The sequence below is a fragment of the Neodiprion virginianus genome, chromosome 7 (assembly GCF_021901495.1).
Source record: "Neodiprion virginianus isolate iyNeoVirg1 chromosome 7, iyNeoVirg1.1, whole genome shotgun sequence".
NCBI classification, from domain to species: Eukaryota; Metazoa; Arthropoda; class Insecta; order Hymenoptera; family Diprionidae; genus Neodiprion; species Neodiprion virginianus.
The window spans coordinates 5,410,385-5,437,216 of record NC_060883.1 but is presented as its reverse complement, the minus strand read 5'-3'; the positions used below and the strand labels follow the sequence as shown (position 1 = coordinate 5,437,216).

At 33.9% G+C, this 26,832-nt stretch overlaps 2 protein-coding genes and 1 long non-coding RNA gene across 7 annotated transcripts; 2 read left to right on the top strand and 1 right to left on the bottom strand.

The window, feature by feature from the left end:
• Positions 1 to 1,798: 1,798 nt before the first annotated feature.
• Positions 1,799 to 4,524, top strand: LOC124308949 (acyl-CoA-binding protein homolog). Of its 2 annotated transcripts, none has more exons than XM_046772144.1 (4): positions 1,799 to 1,973; positions 2,082 to 2,141; positions 2,961 to 3,075; positions 3,876 to 4,524. In XM_046772144.1, exons 2-4 carry the CDS (start codon positions 2,127 to 2,129, stop codon positions 4,013 to 4,015), a joined length of 270 nt encoding a protein of 89 aa, XP_046628100.1. In that variant the 5' UTR covers positions 1,799 to 1,973; positions 2,082 to 2,126; the 3' UTR covers positions 4,016 to 4,524. The 2 variants fall into 2 exon arrangements, with proteins under 2 accessions (XP_046628100.1, XP_046628099.1); XM_046772143.1 differs by having other exon boundaries at positions 1,800 to 1,965.
• Positions 4,168 to 26,832, bottom strand: LOC124308943 (dnaJ homolog subfamily B member 6). 4 transcript variants are annotated; one of them, XM_046772125.1, is made up of 8 exons: positions 26,413 to 26,832; positions 13,562 to 13,653; positions 10,185 to 10,294; positions 8,709 to 8,819; positions 7,255 to 7,434; positions 6,920 to 7,178; positions 6,625 to 6,714; positions 4,168 to 6,112 (listed from the first exon to the last, which is right to left on the bottom strand). In XM_046772125.1, the coding sequence occupies exons 2-8, from the start codon at positions 13,624 to 13,626 to the stop codon at positions 5,944 to 5,946; spliced, it is 984 nt and encodes a 327-aa protein (XP_046628081.1). In that variant the 5' UTR covers positions 13,627 to 13,653; positions 26,413 to 26,832; the 3' UTR covers positions 4,168 to 5,943. The 4 variants fall into 4 exon arrangements, with proteins under 4 accessions (XP_046628081.1, XP_046628082.1, XP_046628083.1 ...); XM_046772126.1 differs by lacking the exon at positions 26,413 to 26,832 and adding an exon at positions 25,821 to 26,045; XM_046772127.1 differs by lacking the exon at positions 8,709 to 8,819 and having other exon boundaries at positions 26,413 to 26,820.
• LOC124308952 (uncharacterized) lies at positions 14,070 to 18,212 on the top strand. The gene is made up of 3 exons (XR_006909150.1): positions 14,070 to 14,205; positions 16,421 to 16,425; positions 18,202 to 18,212. It is a non-coding gene; the product is annotated as an uncharacterized LOC124308952 (long non-coding RNA).

Genomic DNA, 26,832 nt, shown 5'->3' with positions numbered 1-26,832 from the left:
TATAAGAAAAGAATCTTCACGAATTTTCTTCGTTTGTATAGCTACTTTTTCACTATAATCTGTGTGTTACTTGATCTTTGACAAACTGTCGTTGATAATTAATCACACACGTATACACTGTAAACTGCAGATATGAGTGTTAAAAAAATAAATATTAATAATCTCCAATTTTATAACGACAAATCGAATAAAATTACGTCAGTTAAGTAAATTCAATCTCTTGAATTATCATGTAAAATTATAACGCACTAAAACATACATATATTTAAGCACGTCTGCATATATATTGATGTGCAGTAAACTTATCGAATGATTATTTTATTTAGTTTGTTTCGTGGAACTGTACAACATTTTGAGATAACGATACACGAAATGTATACGTACGTGGATATAATCTCACGTGATAGTGAGATAATCCTATCGCTTTGAGATTACAAACCTATAATCACGAGGCTTAAAGGAAATGGAAATCCAATGATTAATTTGTTTGCGGAGAGACGAAAATGGTCGAATTTTTAAAATATCAGTACCTCGTGTTCGTCTGATACAAATAATATATAACCGCAACTACGTATAAAGATCTTTGATATTCGGATCTGAAAAACGCTGAATGAACCGTTAGAAAAGCGTGAATTAGAACGGGTTTTTAGACAAGTTCAACATATCAAATGGAAATGTGACGAACTGCAATGAATATCCAATGAACAGGTTCTCGTTTATTTCCATTCGATAACTGTTGAACTATTTATAGGCACGAAACTGATTTTCATTTCGTAATAATGCAGTTCGTTGAATATAAACGTATATGACGGTAAATTGGTTATCGCAACGCACAATAGAAAGTTTCCCAGGAATATCGGCATTACAAGCACTCGTATAATTATCACGACGATCATAACGAATAGTGATTGAAAAATATTCATCGGATATGGTCGTCATAATAATAATTTATTTTAATTTTTTTCCCAGTCCCAGTCAGCCATCTTCGGGCTACAATTAAGGAAAAATGGAGAAAAGTTGCCAAAGAATTGTATAACATGTCCCTTATACCGGGTGAAACTTGAAACAGAAAGAAGAAACATCGTTACTCTGTTTGTTGGATTTTAAATTATAAAAGCGAGTGGAAAAAAACTATATAGCTGTAGAGCTAATTTTTCACCAACAGTCAAATCATACAGGCACTTTTGATGTAACAAATAATGCATTCCGGCATATTATACGTTTGACGTTCACCCCTATTATTAACTCAGGGTTCGTACGCTTTTTGGAATCCGAAATTTCCCGACTTTTCCACGTATTCCAGCCTGAAAATAGAATTTTTCCAGTCATCTTTCATGAAATACGCCGCTGATTAATGACAATTTTTTTTTTTACACATTAATACCAATATCTTCAATATTACATAGTAACTAACTTACTGTTTAACAATAATCAATTCACAAACAACAGTCTGCGTTTTCCGTAAAAAAAAAAAAAAGAAGCGGTTTGGTATTAAGTAACATATAAGTTAGAACGTACAAAGTTGTGCAACGAAAGAAAATTTTACGTGCAACTATTTTTCTTTTTTTAGTTCATCTCAAGTTCGACGGTACTTTGTATAAGAAGTTTTTTTTCTTCGACAGACTGAAAATTCCGTTCTTATTTTTGAACTTCCCTGACTTTTCACGGTTTTCCCTACGCGTACGAACCCTGAAATTATAATGCAACTTCACACCGCTCAACAGAGAACATCGGTACGCGGTGTTTCCCCCACTATGTGATTCGAATTTACAGATGGCTGCTAGCAAAACGAAGGCGCGATACGATTGTAGAGGCGCTTCCCAAGTTCATAGTCCACTTCGGGGCAGCCAGTCAACGGTTAAGTTAAGTGTAGTCGAGAACGCGAGAGGCCGGCTTTTGTCGCTCCTTAGAAATTTTCTTACGACTCGACCTTGAATTTCGAAATTTCCCTCGCATACTCGAAGGGTGAGTAGGTAGGATTCTTTTTTTTTCTATTTTGAAATAATTATTCCGGCAATTTCGAGAGTGTAAAATTATGCACCTTCCACGTTTGGATCTTGTTGATAATTTTATGTACGCAGGTAGAGCCATCTGTGAATCAGTCAGATAACTAACTTCGCTGAAAGATGTCTTTAGACGAGGTAAGCTATACCTTTACAAAAAGAGTAATCGATCGTGTTGAAGTTAGTAACGATATCGCAACAATTCATGCTGAGTAATTAACCGTTATTTCGCAATTTTGAAATTGCTTAAAATTCAGTAAACTGTAATAAAACAAAACATACTTATATTATGCAATCCTAGTTACTTCAAAATCACTGTAAAAATTAGAAAATATTGATTTTTTTTTCATCGTTTCGTTACTAACATCAACGTTGTAGTAATCGATATATCTACGATTTGTATACATCACATAATCGATTAGTTTTGAAAATAATACCATTAAAAAATTTACTGTCCAGTTGAATGACTATAATTAACTTGACCGCCAATCAGATTGTCGGTTGAGAGGTTTATCTGGAGAAAGATAAATTTTGAGCCGGAGGCAAAGGTATCTATGTATAATTGTCATAAAAAATTGCTTTTACCTGCGATTGCTCAACTTATCATTCCATTTTTATCGCAAGTATTAGACTCAACATTCTTTTCGAGTCGTTTACGTGATAAAAAAAATATTTTGGTGACTAACGATAAATGCGGGTATACAGTCACGAATACTTTAACTCAATGTGACCTTTAAAGTAAGTTTAATGAATGCATACGGCAGAAAAAATGGTAATCGAACTGATACATAAAGATGCGAATGATAATCCAAAATGTTGTTAAGCCTTGAATTGAAATGAGAAACGTTGTGAATTGCATGTGTATATAATGTTTACGGCATGCTAATAATATTGAAATAATTATTGGCCAGCCGAAGTTTCACTGATTAATCGCAATATTACGATTCAACTCCACAGAAATTTAATGCAGCTGCTAAAGAAGTCACCGAATTGGCTTCTCAGCCTGCCGATGCCGATCTTTTGGAAATTTATGCCTTGTTTAAACAGGCAAGCGTTGGTGACATCAATACAAGTAATTATATTACGAATACAATTTAAAAATTGCTTTTATTCCCGTCAACATTTAAGTCCATGGAGATCTGCTCGATGCTTTGATATTTTCAATTATTACAAGTAATTAAACTCAGTACACTATCGCTAATTGTAAGCTATTAATATGCTGGAAGTATGAAAGCAATGAACAGGCCTCAATTCTAAAAGTCATGCTCAAACGACAGAATAATCAACTGTGTGCATTGGGTATTTGAAAATTTGCATGCAGCAAGAGTTATTCATTATTTGATAATAACCACGAGCATTTACAAAATTATTCACGTGGCGACACAAAGTCACGATAATAACATGTAATTGTGGTTTACGAGAAGTTGACATAAATTCCAAATGGTACGTAAAAAGAAATTAGAAAAAAAACAACGGCCTTAAGAGACGTACTTAAATTCAGTGTGTAAAGTACCTATACCTAAGTAAATTTTAGAAGTGCTTGTACCTGTACAGTATGGCGTTGGCGTCAGTGATCAGCTGATCGTGTTAAATGGATATATTTAACGAATATCAAGGTACAGAAAAGATCGTGCAAACTGTTGGGCCTTCATTTTGTGATATTAAATTAGCGTAGGGTAAAATATGCGATCAAAACCAGTTTCTATAATTAAATACGACCCAGTTAGTGTAGTATATAATACCTCAATATTTACCGCCACCATTTGACTAAAATTTCGAATAGATACATTCTCCAAAATAACGCATTGACTCTGTCGTGAATTTTGTTTCATGAAATAATTACATTTTATACAATTCCTCGAAATTTTGCAGCACGACCAGGCATGCTAGATTTCAAAGGAAAAGCGAAGTGGGATGCTTGGGAACAGAAAAAAGGAATGAGTCAGGATGAAGCAAAGGAAAAATACATCGCCATGGTCGCATCGCTTGTCGCATCTATTGGAAAAAAATAGAACCTTTTTTTTTATCAAATTATATGATACCTGCATAATTCGATGTCAATTTCTGCTTTTTCTACTTTCTTCTCCCCTCTATTCTATTTTTATTTGCACCAATACCGATCGCATAGTACACGATTTGTACAATTCAAAAATTTTTATAGCAAATAAAAAACGACACTTGTAAAACACAAACAAATATTACACACAACGCACAAATAATATGTCCGCATAAATTATTGAACCCCTGCTAGACTTGTTATCAATTCATAACTCTCGCTGTTTGTTTCGCGGATCATTTACATAATCCGTCTAAAAAGGATTGGTATTTAAAATTGTGCAATATATGGTATGAATTGGTAATATGCCGATACCAAGTGGAAAGGGTAAAATTATATCACATGATAGTATAAATTAAACGTTACGTCAACGTTGTGCGACAAATCGAAATACAAATATATTACCAATTATACTTATTATGGTGTTATAGAAATGATTTAATAAAAGATGATTTACACGTCTCACTGTTGATATTACGAATCATTATCACCTTTTTTAACCGAAATACGGATTATGACACGGTCGATATTAAATAATTACGACATTTGAAATTGCCAATAGTTCTAATATAGATTCGTTTTAACGGTAGGAATTATTTACCGTTGTACCAACAATCATTATTGTTATAATCACAGAATCCCGGAAGTTTAGGGTGCAGATTAAAATTTCCTGAACTCTTAAATCATACGCGAAGGATTTTACATCGGGCCGCGAACTTTTAATCAAATTTAGTTTCATCTTGGGAATTCGCGCACAAAAAATTTGCAAGCGTATTCTCTTAAAACCCGCATTATTTGATAATGAAAGGATAATAATAATGAATAATGGTAGTGTATTTTTCAGAAGCTTAACATTTTTGTCTTATCATTATATACACATACGTAGTCAATTAATTGCTTAAGAAAAACGTACAGTGGGCGACACAGTTTTTAAGGGCAGACTGGGCTTGGATTTTTAATTATAAGCTAAGAATAAGGGATACTCGCTTTGATTTGTATCATCATTTATACCTGACGCACACACCGAACGAATGATTTTCACGATTAAAATTTACCTTCCTTAACAAAATAATTAAGAATAATTTATTTGAATATTTATCTAGATATTATAACGTAGGCTATTTAAAATTAGAATGGGTGTTATTTTATTATGTGTAACTTATAGTATATGTGTAGTGTGGTTAGAGCGTCGCGAAGTTCATTACAACATACGTTCTTTCGATACATTTGCTTTTTTTTTTTTTGTTTAATCGTTATAAATTAGTTTCATTCTTACTATATTCGTAGCATTGGCTATAATTCGTTTAACGGCACAGGCTGTCCTCATAGATTCAATTTTTGTTTTATCTAGCAGCATTGCCAACGTCTAACAAACAATTATTTGTAACAGCAATCTGTATGCAGATAAATATCGATATTTCGTTTCTTTTTCAAACAATTTCTTCTCACTTGTTTGTTACGTTTTTTGTTTCTATTTTTATTGTTTGTTTTTTTTTTTTTTCTTTACAAATTATGCTAGCTTTTCAATTTTATTCTACGAATACGTCTCGGTTTCTGCAATTTCATTACTACGGATATGTCAAGCTCGGATGACATCGTGCAATCTCATTTCGATTCGGATATTCTTTATTCAGAATTTTGTTCAAATAGTTTTCACCACCGTTTTCTCAAACAAAACTTTAATAATTTTTCTACTTTACTTTTGCTATACTTCAACTTTCCCTGATTTCCCGCTTCGTAAACAAACAAGAATAAGATGAAAATCGAAATGTAAACAATTAACGTTTTCAATTCACCTTTTGAATATATAATAATTATAGAGACACCGAAATTTATAGACAACTCTATGAACTAAAAATAGGTATACTGGCAGACGTTGGTTACTTATTTTTTATTTTTCTGTGCTCTCATATTCAAACATGAAGTTATCGGCGATTTCTTCTTGGATTTCAAATCATTCGAATACTTTGACGAATCTTGATTTATATTATGATTGAAACTTGCACCTTTGGATTCTTCGGTAATCCGACGACTCGTAGACGGCCCCTCACACCTGTCAAAATATTGACATTGACAAGGATTTTTTTTTTTTTCTTTTGCATTCATTGCAAAACTACTGAGACGTTCGACACAAATAACACCGCAAGTTTTTAATTCCAAGCCGAAGAGAAGTGATGTCTTAAATTGCAAGATTGGCCAATAAGTGTTGTTAGTATGCATCTTCATATTATAATATTAAGTTCGACGCTTAAAATTATTAGTCTGAGAGCGATATGATATGTTTAGTTGGTAAAAAAAATCAGAGGAACACAAAGAACTCCAGACTTTCGCCTCAAAATGGCTTTGGGGTACAGACAAAAATCATCCTAAAAATTGGATTAATACTGCGTGACATATTGCAATGCGCAAACGTTGCCACGTTATTGTTAACAGCAAGAATGGTATTATAACTTAGATATCAGTGAGGTTTGGTTATCAATTTTTTTAATTAATGATTTGGGAGGGGATTTTGTGCAACCGTTGGACAGAGATCTAACGAATGGGGAATATTCAATTTAACTGTACGTTATAGATTGTGGTACGCCATTCACTGTCTTTGACTTCAACACGTCGTTCTCGTAGGACATTATCGTTTCTCTCCCGTTCTCGCATACTCTGTAACAAATTTAAAAACAATACTTCCATTAGCCTACTAATAATGTTAAAAGGCAGTGATTTTTCCACATCGAGAGTTAGTTAGAAATATAATGTGGAACAAGAATCCCATGCGTAAACTTATATTTTACGTCAGTTTCCAAACGACTTTTATACGCTCACCGCATTGATTAAGACAAGCGGATCGTTATACGGAAATACTTGCTTTTTCGTTGTTATCTTTTTTCCGTTAATGAACCTCGTCGATGTGCTTGTCCTCTTCACAGCTGCTCCACTGCTCGGTCCGCCAAAGCTACTGTTAAAAGTACTAAACGATGTGAAACTCCCGTCTCTGGCTCCGAGTACATCCTGTAAATGTGGCCCCAAACTGAGTCCTAGTGGTCCAAAGAAGGGTGCGCTTAGGCTGTTGTTGCTCGGATGACTGTGTCTGTTAAGTCCGCGACGTGTGCCGCCCCCATGAAAACCTTAAGAGAAAAAATATCAATTGGAATGAGAAATTATAGACGTTTAAATCCGTTAAATTATGTGACTAGTAATTACCAGCAAATAGATCCTCGAATGGTGTTCCGCCAAAGAATTCTCTGAACACATCTTCAGGATCTCTGAAAACAAATGGACCGCCAAATTGTCTGTCGAATTCATCCTCGTGACGCCTTTTGCTGCCGGGAGGCATGTGAAGACCTTCCTTTCCGAACTGATCATAGACGCGTCTTTTCTTTTCTATAAAATTAAAAACAAAAAAAACAATGTTTAGACGCAGTTCTTATAGCAGCGTGTTCACTCCGAATCCAAAAGCAAATGCGGGTTGCGGGCTGTTAGTAGACAACGACGATGGGGTTTGGAGATTGATAACCCGGTAGTCCAGAACCACTGTGTAGATGAGATGATTTTTTATAAACGGTTTAACGTTAATCGATCAACAATGTTTAATTGTTCTTGTAAGTCGCGCTCTATTCGAATATGGATTGTAGGATAACTCATCTTGGTTTCAGTCACGCACATTTATAAAAAATCATATCATCTCATTGAAAAAGCAAAAATGCAGCCAGCGCAGTTTTGTTAGAAGGCAAGGTTGCTAGTTGTGATGAGTGCCTCTCTGGTAACGACCGTTGGATTATTTGGTAGAAGGAATTCCCATTAAAATAACACTGGGGTAAAACTTATCATTCGACCTACGCAATATTTTATAAAAAAAATTAATATGCCAAACTAGAATTTGTCGAAATGTAATCTATTCTCACATTACGTAGAAGTGATTGTAGACAATTGATAATATCAAAGAAACATGCTGTAAAAATCAATCGGATAACTCGAACACTTTCAATTCCCGTTCATTGTCGACGTAGCGTATTCATTTTGAAGTAAGAAAGACAAAGTTAATTGGTATTATTTTTCCAACCTGTCGCATCTACAAGAAACATGTCTGTTCCTAAATGATCTCCCAGAAAATTTCTATAAAACTTTAGAATCAATATTTTTTCAGAAACTCTTTGTTCAAATTCTGACAAGAAACGAAATACATATTTTTTTTTCTTTTCTTTTTTGTTAAACTTATTTTTCATACGGAAAATCCGTGACATTTCGTCAAAAAAAGGGCACAACTCGTAGGTGGAAAATTAATACCAATTTTATAAAAATAAATACAGATAAAAATATACGGAGTTGTAGCAGTATAAACTGAAAACTTCTTTTCAGGCAATGTCAATGGTATTTTTGTAACGAAGATTTAGATGAAAAAAAAAAAAAGAAAAAGAAGAAAGAAGAACATCAAATTGTATAATCAACAGCAGCACCTATGAACTCGGATTTTACCATGGGCTGAATAATAATGAAGTCTGAGAAACCAGTTTTAGCATTAGCGATATAGGTATGTGTGTGTATATATATACATATATGTATATATATATCGTTTGATGGGAAAACAATTTTTCAGGGATCTCTTATTCTGGAGACACTCTTAAAGTGTGTTTTTTTTTTTGTTTTATCAATGGTACCAAAATATCGCTGGAAAGGAGAGTCAAAGAAAGTCCTGAAGGTGAATCCACGGCCTGGCCTCGACGACGCCTTCTGATACAATCGCTGATCGTACGTTCTTCTTTTTGCATCTGGATACCAATATCAGGTCACATCACAATCCGGGAACAAACAGAGGTGTTTTTTTTTTTTTTTTTTTTCCGTCCAATCGATTGATTTTATCAAAAGCATTGTAAACACAATTTAAAACGGAAAACTGTTTCCTTCAAAACAAAAACGAAAAGAATATAAAAAAAAAAAAAAAACAAAGAAGACGTTTGATAAACATATGAAAACTATAAAACCACGGGGTTAAATATTATCAATTGATTTATACATAACCAACATACTATATGTTCAAAGTAACATATGATATAATTAATCTGTTAGTATTTCAATAATCAGGGCGAAAAAAAAAAGAAGAGATTATATCGAGTAAATTATACTGATGTGAATAAAAAAAAAACATTGTTTACTAATGGTAACGTAATTGGTCCTAGATTTCGTTGATATTATTATTTTTTTTTTTCCAATCCAAGATCGATTACATATTACATACTTGGTATTTACGTCACCAGAGACACGTATTATCACAACCATGCGGTAATTTATTTTTGCAATTTTGTAATATTGTTTGTTTTTGTTCGTTTTATTTCCATTTAATTTGGAATTTTAACAAGGATCTATGTACAATCAGTGGAATAAGGAGCTGTCATAGTTATGGAACCGTAATGAAAGAAGGACTTGCAAAGTTTGAGGATTCATTTTCCCAGCGTGTCGTAGGTTTAAGCAAAAAGTTTAAAACTAATTGAAACGGAAACTAAAAGCTCGACTTTGAAACTGCGGCTCTCGAGCCCTGTTGAAACTTCTTTCGTGGTACTTTTCTCGACGATGAAAAGCAAAGAAAAAAATTTTTAAAAACTCGTTATCATGAGTTGATGTAATTAGAATAATTATAAAGACTATCTCTAATTTTGTGGTTGCATAAAATTTGATAAATGAGCGACTGTCGACCAATTACCACTGTAAAATTTTTAATAAAGTGTACGTAAATGATGCAAAATTTTTTACTAGTCTTGCCAAATCTATTAGCGAGATGAATGAATGCGCAAAGCTTGCTTTGGATAAAGCTGTTGTGACAGTTTAGGCTGTTACAAATTTCAATTACGCATTGATATTCGTATCGATGTGAGGGTATCCTTTAAAAAATGTTTTACCTTTCACTTATACCAGAAGATTTATCGAAACGATCACATTAGCAGTACAATAATAATATTTTCATAAATTAAACGACTGTAGTGACAAGACAAATTATAACGTAAAATGCATGCCAAGCAAGTGACTCCTGATAGCCGGGAAATGTGAGAAAAAAATTGTTTTTTATATGAATAATAAGTTTTTCGGAATAATTAATAAATACGGATAAAAAAATTGATTACAACATATAAAAATTTTACCATCGATTAAAACTTCGTAAGCTTCCGAGATCTCCTTGAACTTCTTGTTTGCCTCGTCTAAATTTTCTGGATTCTTATCGGGATGCCATTTTAGCGCTAATTTTCTGTATCTGTAACAAAAGTATTACCAAATTATTTTCAATGAACGTAAATAAAATTAATTGTTCATACAAATAGAATAAACGTATTTTTTGTATCGTTAAGTTAATTTTTATATTTTCCGGCAAAGAAAAATACATCGTTCGTTGAATTGACAGATTAAATATTACGAAAAAATTTTTATAACATAAGCCATTAGAGAAAACAGTATAAAATAAAGATCAAATTTTTGAAATCGTTCCGTCAATGCGGTTTCAGAGTAAATGAGAAATTTATCAACTTATCGCAATGATAAAATTGCCTGATTCGTTATCAAGAAACCGAAATCGGGCGAATCGGCACGCGCAGACAAAAACTGTATACCGTCTGTCGATAAGGAAGGTAACTTTCCTCGGTTCAAAAATAAATAAAAATTCTTGTACAATAAATCGTGATCTACGTGAAAAAAAAAGGAAATTAATCGGCACAACGTCACATTGCTAAAAATAAACAAAAGTACAAGTTTCACTTTTCAAAATAATATCTGAGTCAGGATAACATTTTCAAAATATTACACCGAATAATAATAACAATCAACTAAGTATTTGAGTTGAAGGAAAAAAAAAAAAAATATGTCCCACAACTATTAGCTAAGCAAAATATTTGTTTTTTTTTTTTTAATTTTTAGCAACAAAATCTTATGTTAATCTGATATGTAATACACATAATTATGGTACATTATGGCTGATGCGTGAGAGACGTTCGATTTGAACAAAAAAAAAAGAAAAATCGTTTTGAAGCAGAATTCAAACCGAAGCGTGAATATAAAATTTCAGGACGTTGAATCTGAACGCTAAAAACGAAACAGGTTTTTTTACCCTTGGTATTAGCGCCTCAGCATTCCTAATATAGTAATTTAATCTTCAACTTTCACATTACGATTGATTACGATCGTGAATTGTATAATTATTTCAAAATTCGTTGTCTGATTTGCAAATCGTTGAATCTTTAAGCTTAAATTATAGCTTGGGTTGGATAAATTTGCGAAGGATTATATAAAATAAGTAGGATCAGGCCAAAGGAATAAGACTTAATAATATACAAGTAACGTTTGAATTTCGTAAAACGTTATGGTAATTATGCGTTTTTTGATAAAAAAAAAATAAAGTTATTTCGTGACTTCATGGTTGTATAAAGAAATGCAATAAGGCGAGATAAAAAATGCAAAATATATTCATCATATTATTTAGCAAACTCAATTCACTCAAGAGCGTTATAAATAATTGCAAAACAATTCGGTTTTATTTTTTCCTCAATGTTTCGTTACGTTAACGTTATCTACACTTGATATGAGAGAAACTTCTGTTTGTGGTTAGTATTAATTCTTAAACAATTTTCAATTTTTCACCATAAGTGACAAACACAATTACGCATACAAAATGAAAATGAGCTTAGCAAGTGTAACCAGAAAATCTATTACATGTTACTATACTTTTCGATTATTATCGTAACTTTTGCGATCATTTATTGCTAGTTTAACAATATATTGATATTAAGGCCTTGTTCAACTGAAAAACTCCATCGAACTAAACAATCAGATTTAACATTGCCGTTAACAACAAAAATGTATAGCATTGACAACTGTAATCATATTAAATAATTACTTGTCACGTATTTTCTTGCAATTTCAAAAATATAATCAAAACTGTCACTGTAACGAAAGATATTTGATTGAAATTTTCTAACGACTGTAAAAAAAAAAAAAAAAAAAAAAAAAAAAAAAAAAAAAAAAAAAAAAAAAAAAAAAAAAAAAAATTAAACTCACCTCAACGCCAATATAAAATCAGGGTCAAATTTTTTCACCAACTCTGAACAAATGTGTCTATTGTTTTTACCATTCGAATCGAATTAAATGGTGAAATAGACACGAAGCTCGCAATTGGTACGTAAAAAACCATTTATATAATATTATATTACAAGTGTATAAATATTTCATATGCACGAGAAAAATTCCGTAGTTTACTTAACCGAATTACTTTCTTTCCTTTTTTTTTTTTTTTTTTTTTTTTTTTACAACAATCGTGTGACAGTTATGGAAGAGTTCATTTCGGTTCTCGTTTCTCTGTGAATGCTACATTCGGTGGCCGTGAAACGGGTCAGAGCCCTCCATAAAAAATAAGAGAGCTTGACGTTCGGGTTTTATCACACGGAAGATCATCCGAGACGGTATGAATAACAAATGCATCACTTTGCGGTAGAGATCGGTTAGTCAAGTTCTCACCATGTATTTCCGTCGGTCGCTTCTACATACACATATATATATATAAATCCGTTTTTATCCTCAACACTCAACACCAAATTTTTATGTACTCTTATAGACGCTAAGTAAGTATAGCCATATATATATATAAAAAATAAGAACAAATGAAACTATTGTAAAATTGTTAAACTTTTAACAAGAATTTATACGGAAACGCACGGTCTTTGTTCAACGATTAAAAATTAACTTTCTACAAATTGTAAAAATACTGTCAAGGTTAGTATAAATTATTAACTGAAAGAGTTGAATTTTGAAAAGAAAAAAAAAAAAAGGTCATTTTTTTCTTTTTTGTTATTGGAAGGTGATGATAGCTTTACAGGTATCATAGAAATGTAGAAATATTTTTAATTGGACCAAGTATTTCTGTTTTTTTTTTTTTTCCAAGATTTCAATTTGTCGGGTAATTGTCTTTTCGAAAAATGTCCGGTACAATTTTCCCGAAAAAGAGACATTTTTAAATTACTTTCGTCGAGTAAGTTTGACGAAAAGACGTGATGAAAAAGAAATAAAAAAATAATCACGTTCTTTCAATGTCGATTCAAGATCGAGAAAAAAAAAAAACGAAAAGAAAAGAAAAGAAGTGAATTATAATGACACTAAAATTTCCACACTTAGTGATGGCTGAGATATAATAATTACAAATTTATTCATTTCGATAAAATAATATAACATAATATATATATATTAAGCTTCTCAGAAAATACATCATTAAAACGTGACGGTATCGGTTTTTTCCTGATAGCATGACGAATTAGTCGTCTGTTATTCATAAGGTAACAAAGCGTATCGAGATCGTTTCTCCCCAACATTCGAGAATTAAGTAAACAATAACCGTTGTTACTAAAACCGCGACCAGGAATACGAAGTGAAAATGAAAGGTTGTAACATCGGCATTGACTGGTTATAATATCGGCATTGAATGGTTGAGAAAAAAAAAAAAGTTAACGGTACATAGAAATATTATACAATATATACTCACGCTTTTTTTATATCCGCTCCAGTCGCACTTCGTGAGACATCGAGGATCCGGTAGTAGTCAACCATCGTAGCAGTTAATTCTTAGGCAACCACCTGTCGATGTGAAAAAAGAAATGAATGAATAAATAAATAAACAATAATAATAATAAAAATAATCGTAACTACAATAAAACAGTCATAATTAACGTAAATAACTTTGTCTTGGTTGTGGATTTTTTTCTTCTTCTCATACGTATCTCTTAACACGACAATTGCGGAATAATTTTGAAATATAGAGGCGAAAGTGAATTTATTCCTTCCTTCGGGCATCACTAAAATCATCTGCGTATACGGATAATAAATTAAATTCACACACTACAAACTGCAGTGCAAGTTTTTTTACTTACACATATTACATAAACCTTCCATTGGATATATATATATTTTTACATCGAATCTAAGATAGTCCGCATTGTGATCGAAGTTTCTTAAGGAAATTAACATGGGTGAAACTTTTTTTTATCAGTATATATTTTATTGCAAGAGTAATAATGTTCCAAATAATCTGTAACCGCGAGGTTTTGGTGAGAATTAGTGCTACTATCTGGGAAAAAATACACATCATCGTACCAGGCAATCCAGACGAATTGCACAAGCTTGAAACCTGTCTTTTTTTTATTTAAAGGAAGTGCAATTCGTCTGGATTGCCTCGTACGACGATGTGCATTTTTTTTTTTTTCACACAGCATCGCTAATGCCGACTAAAACCTCGCAGTTACAGATTTTTCGGAACATTATTACTTTCGCGATAAAATATACAATGCGAAAAAAAGTTTTTCTCGTGTCATTTCCGTAAGAAACTTTGATCACAATGCGGGCTGTCTCAGACTTGCTGTAAGAATCTGAAAAAATTTGGCGACTCTTTTCAAATGATTTGAAATTAATTTCAGTGATGGGGCGGTAAAAATTCGTCGACACCCTAAACAATAACCACCCTAGTATAGATATACAATTAACGGGATACTTGCATTACAGTTGAACTACAAAAACGACATTTCCGTGACTATGACATATTTTTGAAAATATATATACAAACGAGATTATATTGCACGGTGAATTTGCAACAGCAACATATTATCGCATGTTTGATACATACATAATAATGCACGTCATTGACAAAGTATATGTGTATGTGTATATATATATATATATATATATATATATATATATTTGTACATATATTACACACAGATAACTGCAGAGACATATTTCCTAGTGGGAAACGCTTAAATTCAAAGCCTGGGCCAATGAAAATTCTAAAGATAGCCAAGAACCATCTCCAGAATAGATTTAAAAGCGGAGGTGGAGGTCACTCCGGAATCTTCCCTAGCTACACGAACTATCACCAAACTGCTGCACGGCATACACTTATAATCGCTCATTAGATGTTTTTTTTCTTCTTCTCCTTCTTCTATCTATCAATCAAACAGCAACCGCAACGACGCGTGTGTAATACCATGTAATAACATTAACAAAAAACAACTATAGTAATAATAATGATAATAAATATGAATCTGTACCTAGGCAGAGAAAAAAATAAATAAAAAAATTTTAAAAAAAAAAACGAGGTTCGGTGGTTGGTGAAGTTATAAAAAAAATATTTAGTCAACAGCGGAAACTGAATGTCAGTTAATTATGTAATGGAAAATATTTATTTACCGTATGAGAGCGACATTGGTATACCGTATGTAATATTAATATATAAACTACGATGTATATTTATATATTTAAATAATCATTTGGCTGTGGCAAATTTTAATATTCCATTTGTTATACTTTTCTCCGAATTTTTCAAACCACGGTTTGGAACGGTAAAAAAATTACAACTGTTTTCATAGCAACAGTTGCAAGAAAATGTAATAGCAGTGATCGTAATGAGAAGGAATAGTAACGGATACTAGACTTTCCGGTAACAGGTAGAAAACTAATTTTCATTTTTTACCCAGAATTGTATTTTTCGATTGTGGTAAAAAATGAAATTAGTCAAAGACTGAGCGGTAAACGGAACTGAAAATTAAATTATTCGTTTCGCTACACAAAACGGTAGATTTATGTTTATGCTTTTGTGTATGTAAATTTGTTCACACTTAGATAACCGTAAGAATAATTTTGCATACGTCGCGTTCTTGAACCTAATTTTTTTTTTTTTTTTTCGGTATAAATGTTCAACGAACGAAAACCTGATGAAAAGAAAACGCGAAATGCGAGGCAAATAGGCTGATTCAGAATTATGAAATTCTGCATACTGTAGGAACAAAATAATATTTCAAAGTAAGTTATTCATTATAGAAATAGTCAGAGATGTATAGATGCGTGATAATTTCAAACGACAACGAGAAAAATAATAATAAAAATAAAGTTGACAACAAATTACCGAATGAAACTCTCGCACGGGCTAAGTTGTGAATTTCACCGACTAGTCAGGGTTAATTAGTACCGCAACCTTGAAAATTAGTTAATCAGCCCATCTACCAACGCATCTTACAATGGACGTCTGTTAATTTCACGGACGCATGAGTAGACAACGATTACGATCACGAAAATTATGAGATATAAATTTCACTGTCAATGTCAGTGTGTCAGTGTCGTTGACGAAGAAATATTTATACTATACGATAAAATACATGGATAATTTTTAGAATATGCATGCGAAGTTTGTGATATCCGTTTATTTTCACTCAATTTTTCCAGTTACTCTAACGAACGAAATTCTTATCAATTTAGTGATTTAAACCTTGCATCAAGTGCAATTGCATCGTTAAACGAGTTGTAATATATTCGCCTCATCGTGCACGTATGTATGCATACACAGAAGCCATAGGAAACGTTCAATTTATTAATCCAATTGAAATGTTGCGTAACGTGAAATTTTATAAATATAACTGCTACGTGCGTGTTCCCCGCCAATTTAGTTTCACGTATATTGATTGATTGATCAACCGTTTCAACTGTGTGCTTGTATAAAAATAAGCTCTTCTTGAATAAGCTATATCCTACGCAGCGCTAGAATTCAAATAGATGTATGAAATGTAAAAATAACCGTTTCGTTCAACATCACAGTCAACGTCTGTTCGAATTTTCATGCGTGAGCACGTCGTAACACACATGTTATGCATATGCATGGATTATATTCGTTCAACGCGTTGCAATCAACAAGTTCCGGTCCTATACTCAAATAAAGCTTTCTTCTAACGGATCATCATTCAAATTAATACATACACACACATATATATATATGTATATATGCTGTATAAAAATACAGCATGAAATGACAAAAATTACAGTTCGTTATTTCGCGATGAGTATGTCAATAATTGTTTTTTTTTTTTATTTTTTTTTTCATTAACATGATGTTGAAGATCGTTTTTCGCAAATCTTAGAACTGTCTGTCTATCGTATCTTTTATAAACTCAACTTCTTCGACGTTGTTTTGCGTAAAGTTGTAAAATCAAGACAGTATTTTTCTTCTTGCAATAGTCGGAACTGACTGTCGAAAGAAATTTATGTATATATTTCGTTTTATTCAAGTTACGAACTTTAATCTCGTGAATTTTTTACAATATTTAAAGTTGAAAACAAATTAATTCTATACACACGTATAACTATTTTCATATTTCGTTTCGTTGGAGTTGTACGAACTTTAATATAATCGTAATGAAGCTTCGTTAGTGGGATGAAATGAATTCTTTGTCTATAGACACTTCGTTACGTTAAGAGTTGAACGAACTTTAACCTCGTGGAGCTTCAATAATTTAAACAAGTGAATTCTACGTTTATTATGTTTCATTCCGTTTGACTAACTAATCGTATAAAGTTTAACTTAGTTAACCCTTATTAATGAAAACAAACAAATTCTATGTTCATTATATACACATATTTTCTTTTTTGCATCGGAATTGTACGAACTACTTCAACTCCCTGAAACATATCATCGATAGTTAAAACAATAGACTTCTTACATGTCCACATTTTGTTGCGTTGGAGTTGTTTAACGAACTTCAACGTCCCAAAGCTTCAACAATGGAAAAAACTTTCAAAGATGTCTAAAAATCTGTAAACTATGATAAACAAAACGTACTCTTATTTTGAAAAGGCGACGCCTTGAAAGTCGTTTCAAAATTGTGCAAATAATGATAATTAGTTAAGTTAAAGTTGCTAACTTCAGCCTCGTCAGTCGTGTTACAATATATTTGGTTTCGTTAAAGTAACAAATATTAACCTCGTGCAAAATCTGATACATTCATCATTACTAGTACGAGGCAGGTTGCAATAGTGCATCAGGTAGTTCTATAGTATTACAACCTTTCGATCGATCTCTGCAATAATGATATAGTGAGTAAATACGTTAATTGGGCGTCGCGTATGTATTACACAATTATTCACATACAGTGTTTCCAAGCAAACGTCACAGTATGTTGGGTTGCCTACCACTGGGGGGGGGGGGGGGGGGGGGGGGATATTGGTAAAACAGACCTACCGAGTTATCGGTAATACAGACCCACCGAGTTATCGGTAAAACAGAATTACCGAGTTATCGGTAGGCAGTGCGTTTAAAGTCCTCGCGAGTGAGCTGTAACTATGTAGGATAGAGGTAAGGATGAGTATCTCGTATGGGTTTTCGACTAAAAAAGTGTCCACCAAAAAGCGAGAAATATTAGTTAAAAAAAAGTCACCAGAATGACGCTCGTAAGCAATAAGGGTAAGAATCTGATTGGCGCTTAGGTGAATTTTTGCTGCAACAACGCCATCTCAATTTGCTTCTACTTTACGGACACTTTCTATACGCGGAAATAGTCCTCTTTATCTCTACCCTCGATAGCTGGAATTTGGCCGTGTTTTCGAGTTGTTTCGTTGTTTTACAACCTAAGCCGAAGCGTCAAAGTGATTACATAACTTAACTTGCCTCTAGTGATAACGACTCGGTAGGTCTGTTTTACCGATATTTTTTCCCCTCAATGCTAGGCAACGCAACATACCGCAGCGTTTACTTGCAAAGAAAATCCTGTACGCTTATAAGGAAGTGATACTTGGATGTTCCGAGGTATACCGACGCGCTCCAGAAGCAGACAGGGTTATACCCAATGGTCTGCGGTTGTACCTGAACAAAGTCAAAGAGTGGACGCGGTTTACAGCTCGACTCATGCACCTACGTGAAACTAACACGCGCGCGTGTGTGTGTGTGTATATATATATATGCTCCAACATAAGTACATTAAACGTTCATCCATACTACTACAAAGTGTATAATAATAAGCATATTGAGAGGAGACCTTGCCAGAGCCTCGCTCCTCGCATCGTGACGCGGGATATTCCTAACGCCATAAAATAGTTCTCATGAATCACCGGGGGCAGAGTGAATTTCGATTTCTGGTTCCGTCTGTTTAAGCAAAGTCTGAACTTATACCGTACAATGCAGGCGTGGGGTTTAAATTCGTGGGCGAGTTTCCAACAATGGATAGTCAGTTTCTTTTCAGTCTAGGTATCCACGTCTTGGCGCTAGCGTGTATTTACCTGACCAGGTAGGTACGTAAGTACATGGTGTACATAGGTATGCACATACATACCGCGGCATTTACATTTACATGCTGGTCTCTGCAAGTCCCCCTACAGTCATCACACCAAGCTCAAGATTAAATAGAAGTACGTGCTATGTGGTGCAGGTACAATGCACTCCCAGGGCCGATATCATCGAGTGTCCATCGAGTGTACAGTTTGAACAAGAACGAAATAATCGTAAGCAGTATTTAAAACTGAACGAAATTTGAAAACTGCAAATTTTTATGTAATAATATTATTTATACTGATACCATGTTTATTAACATTCATTTGTAAAAAATCAGGGTGTCTACCAATATTTCATTTCAAAATTCCTTGGTATTCCAGGAGCTTCCAGGTTTTTTTTTTTTTTTTTTGAAAATTTTCAGGGTATTTATAACGAGGTTTTTGACAGCAAAATTTATATACATACGTATAGTAAATGTTTATTTGATTTTTATTTTTATGTATTAAGAGTTCAAGGCTTTTCCGTGATAATAGACACCCTGAAAATATTCATGAATCATAACTCAAGTTCACATCAGTAGAAATGAATTCACTGTAAACATCGGCTGATTGTGCAGAGATTCAAATATTTCTCTAAATAAACGGTAACATCCAAAATAGTCATTGATTACTAATCGATTACACGTGAGACGTACATTAAAAAAACCGCCTCAAAATTCATTACAAACGACTCGTGAGTAAAATTCACGTTCACGATTAGGAAGAAACATTTTGGGAGAAAAAAAAAAGAAAGAAAAAGAAAACGGAACGATAAAACAAGCGGTGAACTTTTGTGAAAGGATCATCAATCGATGGTTCGTAATTGTTGCAACGCGTGTTATAAAATTTTTCGTTTTCTCTCCCATATTCGAGTAGAAAGATTCTTTTCGCAAGATTGAATCAACCGCGATTTAATGGTCTCGTTTTGTAAATTTCCGAGTCCAATCGATCACTTTGTTTGCTTTGTTAATTTCTTTACCAGACTGTACATCCACGAAGTGAAGTTGGCCCGTGAATGGTGTTCATCGTGCGATAGTGAGAGAGACAGAATGCACAAGTGGCTAGTTTCACTCTAAAGCCATTAATGAACAGGAGTGTACATACCTACAGAGAGAGACCAGCATATATACGTTTCAGTATTGACCCATAAAGGAGTGCCAAGTATTTTCAATCTATATTTATTTACAAAAAGTCTATTTCAATACAGGGGCAATGCTTTGCCAGAAGCCGAGACCGCGGTTTGGAAAGTAAAAAACAAAATTTAATTCTCCGTTACTTTTTTTTTTCTTCCGCAAAATTACCGTGAGATACTCTTCGTCCAAACCAAAAAATTTAGTCCACCTGCGTCGATCAGATTTCGTAGTTAATCGGTAGTTGAAAACAAAAAATTATTATTTGTCATCGTAATCATCGAATTACGTACGGAGACCGGAATTATAACATTCATAAAAATAAGGATCGAACGACTTTTTCATTAAAAGCAAACATCCTTTAAACCCTTTCGTGCATACATTTTTCCTTACATGCGATTCACTGGAAATTTTGCATTCACGAGCTTTTCGGGTCACTGATTACGAATCTAAATTCGAAATTCGAAAGTTCAAAAAGCGCGGACAAAGAAAAACAAGAAGAAAAATTGTGGTTTGCGTAAAAATTAGCATTCGGATTTTCATTATAGATTAGCAGAAAATGCCTTTTTTTTCGTGGAAAAGTACAAATCAAATGTGCTATTTTTGCAATAAATAAATAAATAAATTTTCATATGATTTCTTAGTCTGGGAAATTATTTCAGGGACGACATAGAACCAAAAAACTCGGCAGTTGTTACCAAAAAAGTAGTTGAATAAATAAAAAGATGCAAGAAAAAAAAAAAAAAAGTGGTGGAACGCTGAGAGTCCGAGCGTGAATGAAAGAGTTGATTAGCGGTGAAAGAAAAATTTTTTACCAAACATATATTATTGAATGGTTTGATCTCGAAACAAACGTCGTTATCATTTTTCTTCCTCGTCATTATCATTTTTCGTCATTAGTTATTACATGTAATGGACAAAATGTACATATGTAATCACTCGTTTCAACTATTTGTTACGAAAGAAATGGCGCTAGACAATTCATTGTCACTCTTTCTTTTGACACCTGTTACTACTTATATTTTGACACCGGTCTTCGTATATACAACACAACGACCTTTGAAAATAGTTAGCATTGACAACGATATCTATTTGTAACAGCTAGCATTGGCAAGAATTACAATGGCGTGTATAAATAGTCTGCTCGATGCATACATAGGCGAGAAAAAATGATTTGTTAGTTTAAATAAATCGGCATTTGGTGAATCAAGAAAAACATTTCTCTAAGGTTACCAAATCCTTTCGGTAAACTGAAAAATAGACTTGAAGAGACCGAACGAGAACTTTAATATTTCTCAAGCATATCCGGCTGATAACATCAAAGACAGGCCGAGGAAAATTGCATCTGAGATACACCGAAAAGAAGAAGCAGAAGAAGACGTGTCAGTGCAATAAATCTCGACAATTTCGCAACTTCTTTTCAAGTTTACAACAAAAAAATTCTCTCGCAAAAACAACATCTTTCGGCCTAAAGTGAAGGCGAATTTCGTTCCATTCTCGTATTTTTTCCCGACGTCATTCTATCGTTATTTTCCATTGTATCGGCTCGGTTGTTGTCGGCGAAAATAATGTTTACATTATAAACGACGAGATCGAGCATGTATCATGATTAAATATTCGTACCGTAATCGTGACCGGAGAATTTAATACGTTCGTTTCACCGAATACTTTTCTCCCTTACCTATAACTAAAAAATATAGATACTCGCGATGAAAAGATATTTCGATAAAAGATAAAAAGAGAACCTGATTTACACCAACGTTTCAAATCCACATTCAATCCATTTACGAGACAATACCCGGCGATTACTTCAATGGTATCAATCAATACAACTTCAGGGCCGCACGATAAAACGTTTCAAAGATAAAAAAGAACATTTTTTTTTTTTTTTCCCAACAAGACAGCTTTACAGAGACAGTCTTATATTAGTTTCAGAATTGTTGTCTTACAGACGAGCCACTCTCAAGTGATTTCATAAACTATTCTCTCTTCTGAAAGGTATTATATTTAATATCTTATAATGTACACGTACTCTCGGTATAAAAAAAAAAAGGAAAAACGAACAGGATCAAATTTAATATTCATTAAACGATAGCATGCATTGATTTATAATTTAACAACAATCTGTGATTACTCAAAGAAACAACAACAGCTGAAGCGATTGGCATTGAAATTATTTTATTGTTGTTGTTTTTATTATTATACTTATCGTTTCATTGATACGAGTAACGGGAAGTTCGGATACAGCATCATGGGAAAATTTCTAGTTCACAAACAATGTAAAATCGTTGAGTTTGATGATTCGAATATTAATATCGCATACGCGTATAACCGATGGCAATAGAGTCAATCAATCCGATGTTCGGAGTGTTTTACAATGCATCATGCCTAACAGTTGAATTAGTGTAATTGTGATACGTTGTGTACGAGTATAATGAATAGTTAAGAAGCGTGCGTGAGCAGGGAATCATGAAAATAGAATCAAAAATAACAAGAGTCTATTGGTACTGATTATACGAGTAATGATAATATAAGGTTTCAGGAGTGGTGATAAAAAAAAGAGAGAGCGAACAAAAAAAATAAAAAACCGTTTAACCATCATTCACATATAGGTATGTGTATAAAAGTCGATAACATGTCACGCTGTTTGTGAAACCATTCTATATACAGGTATACATTATGTACACCCGATATAACCGATCGTGATGATTTTGATCGAATTTTTTCTTTTTCTTTTCCTCAGTTTTGCAATATCGTGGGACGCTTAGGGTTCGCAAATGACCGCGAAATCAGAGAGAGAGAGAGAGAGAGAGAGAGAAGAGAGAGCGCGAAAAGAAGCAAGCACAAGGTGGTGGATGTGGGCGTCCTCCTCGCACACAAGTTAGCTAGTGACGTCACAGTACATATTTGGCCAGCCATGCCGAAAGAAAGGATTTTGCCAACAGTGTGATTTCAGTGATATACTAACGTACATTTCTGCACGTGTATTGTTACTTATATGAATATATATATATATATATTTATATTTATTTTTTTTACAGGCATAACATCCCCGCGTGTTTTCCGTTTCCACGTATAACGTTTGATTGAAACGAAACTAAGGTCTAGCAATTTTTCCGAATTTAAATATCGAACGAACCGATTCCGTTTTGCCGAGGTCTTTTATACATATATATATATATATATATATATATATATATATATAAAAGACCTATTACAATATATGAGTCACTGATCGTATACTTTATGCATCGTGGACGTTATAATACATACGTGGGTAAGTTAATTTGTATATTTGGAGCGAAGAGCCTAATCTAGTAATGTTTGTAATTTCACGGTTTCACGGCGTATAGATGTATAATATGTGTATTAAATATATACCTTATGTACATTGCGTATGTATGATACTGTTGCGAAACCGTTTCTCGTGGCTTTTATTCGTCATTTATTAACAACTTATGATTATACATACGTTGCTTGACCATCGAGCGATTTCCGCCCGCGACTCGGACAAACAATACCGTTTCTGGTTCATGAGATAAGCGAACCTTATGCGAATATTATACAGAAATGACAGATATTATACATACACACGGTTGATGATCGGTAAATCGTATATTATTACAGTATTCAATCTCTCAACCTCGTATATATTGGCACGATCATCGAAACCCGGAAAAAATCGTGTGTCACGGAACACACGAAGAAAGGAAATTCGGTTCGACGAGGTAAAGATTACGAAACGAAAGGAAAGAAAATCAAAATCATTGCTTTCGGTTAGTCATCGTGAGTGCATAACATATTATATGTACATATACATGGACTTACAGACGGTACCGGTGATTAAATTTGCGATAAGGTTTTATTATTTTTTTTTTTGTATTCGTACAACCTGTGTATACGTAAAACAGTTAAGCATGACATAAATTGCGATAATAATTAGTTACTTTAATGTTGTAGGTATAGGTAGACTATAGTCAGGCTGCTGAAGTTAGCAACGTTAGCGTGACAAAACATTGGGGGGGAGGGGAAGAGTCACAATATGGCAATTTTACAGCGACGTTGAAGCGGCCAAGTTTTTAAAATATGAGTTTCTTTTGCGTTATTATAACTTACCGCATTTCAAACATTCCGATAATGGTGAAACAGCGATTTCTCCAAAATGTTAATTGTAATTACGATAACGTTACTAACTTCAACCTCGCCTATAGTCTATGTTTGTTTTTCCTTTCTTGTATATTGTTGTCGTTTCATCGCTGCATCGGTATAAGTCACCGACTAAGAAATAAACGATGAACAGTAATCTTAACGGTCGTTTGCACACGTATGTAGAGTTTGAAGACCGCTAGAATTGCCGCTTCGCTTCGTCGATGACTGATACATGTGCGATAATTAATCAATTGACCGACTCTCGGTGTTCCGGTAACAATATAAATTAGACATACGTGTATAAATATATATTTGTGCAGATTTCATTAGGCGATGGATGGAAGGCAGGTGTTTTGCCGATATAGAATCAAATTGAAGTTGGTAACGTTACGAAGATTTTGAAACTGTCAAAAAATCGTTAAGCAATAATGAAACAAAACAAACTCGTACTTCCAAATCTTAGTACCTTAAAAATCGTTGGAAAATTTAAAAAATTGCGATTTTTCCCCCAACATTTCGTTACTAACTTCAATCTACTCGTCGATACAGCTGGTACACCTACAAACGTATTTGATCGTTTCGACAATCGATATCGGCACAAAGAACAACATTGAATTTGCTAACAAAGAGAGTTCTCGCAGGCAGGCAGGCAGATCGCAATAAAGCGATCGCATATATACGTACGATTGCGACTTGTTGCCTTGAGTGGCATGTAAGATTCATGCCGTTCGATCAATACGCGATTTTCGCTGCCTGTTCAGCGTGTTTAGAAAAAACTGGAAATGATGAATTGCATGGGCAACCGGGTTTGTAGATTCGAAACTTGATGGCGAAAACCGGTACGCTATATATGTGTATATAAGGCGATTTTTTCGCATCTACAGCAGCAGCACTTTATAACCTCAAAAGCTGCGTTACTGTGTGTGTGTGTCTGAAGTTATCCACACAGTCGTTGCGACTACCGAACCATAGATTTATTTTAATTAACGAGCGAACAGCTGCAGCACGTAGAATATTTCATAACCCGTTAATTACGTGTTCCGATTTCATCGCGATGTCGGGTTAAATAACCGATTAACACCCGAGTCTGTGCGAAACGGACGTAAAGAAACGTAGATTAAAAATCATGAGTCATAAAATCCGCAAGTATCTCGATGTTGCACATCGGAGAATCATCATCTTCCTAATAGTCGCCTGTAGAAATTGAGAACGTGGTGGATGGTATTAAACGTGTATAATACGTATATCGGAAGCGTGGACGCACAGAGGCATGGATGAGAGTGTGAACAAATTGGCACAGCCCTGAAAGGCATGGCGAAAAGTACATACATACCTTGTTGGAATAAGAGATCGCAAACGAGTTAATCAGTACAGGCAACGTTCTCGTCAAAATTGGCTTACCTGTTACAAATAAATTGGAGACATCCACTCGTGTGAATTGAGTTACGTTTGCGATCACGGCTAGTTTTATTATTAGTCAGTGTCCGGCGTTAAACGTTAATATAGCCGTTACACATGCCGTGCGTCTATTCGTATGCGAATTTAATTTAATTTCATTTAAGTTAATTATCCGGATAACGCCTGTGTTTCAGACTGAACTGTGAACACACCGATAATACGATTCCTTTATCAACGGAAAATGACGTATCTCATCTTTCGACGTGAATATAGACACGCACACATTCACACAGGTTACCTACGTGGTCCGAACGCTATCGAATATCGCGTTAACATCGCAGAGACAGGAAAGGTTTAGGGAATGCATGTGTAACACACCAATAAGTGATAATCGGGCGAATCTAACCCTCATTTAATCGAAAACTAGCGTACTGATTTTCTACTCCGGTCGGAGTAAGGCGGCCCTTTTTTTCCCCTTAGTTGGGCAAGACTTGAGTTTCTAGATTTCACCGTGTCGGTAGAGTTCTACATACTTAGTTTTCGTTAATACCCTGCTAGATTTTTCACCGTTTTTATATTATCGTAAATTACTTACCGGAAAGTGGCTCCTTAATTATTACAAGTATACAACACACTGATGGATTAATTTTCAAACAAGAAATTGATGTTTTTTTTTTTCTTTAGGTTTCTATTGTCGTTATTACGGGTACACGTTGTTATTATGTGTATATTTATTTATTTTTTTTTATTTCTTTTCTTCTCTCTCCTTATCACGGGGCAGCACACATCGAGAGCACAAACGACGGAGGACCTTCACACTCTACACAAAAGTGGAGAAATTTCTACACCCGACTGAAGTTGGCTGCAAACAAACAAGCATCACCAACACGATCGATACGCAAGATGGCGACTCAACACTTCGATAACCGGGAACTGAGAAAGCAGCGAACGGTGAAACGGTGGGCAACGCTCACCGAGTCGAACTAAACGCTCACGGCTTGAAATCCAGCACTAA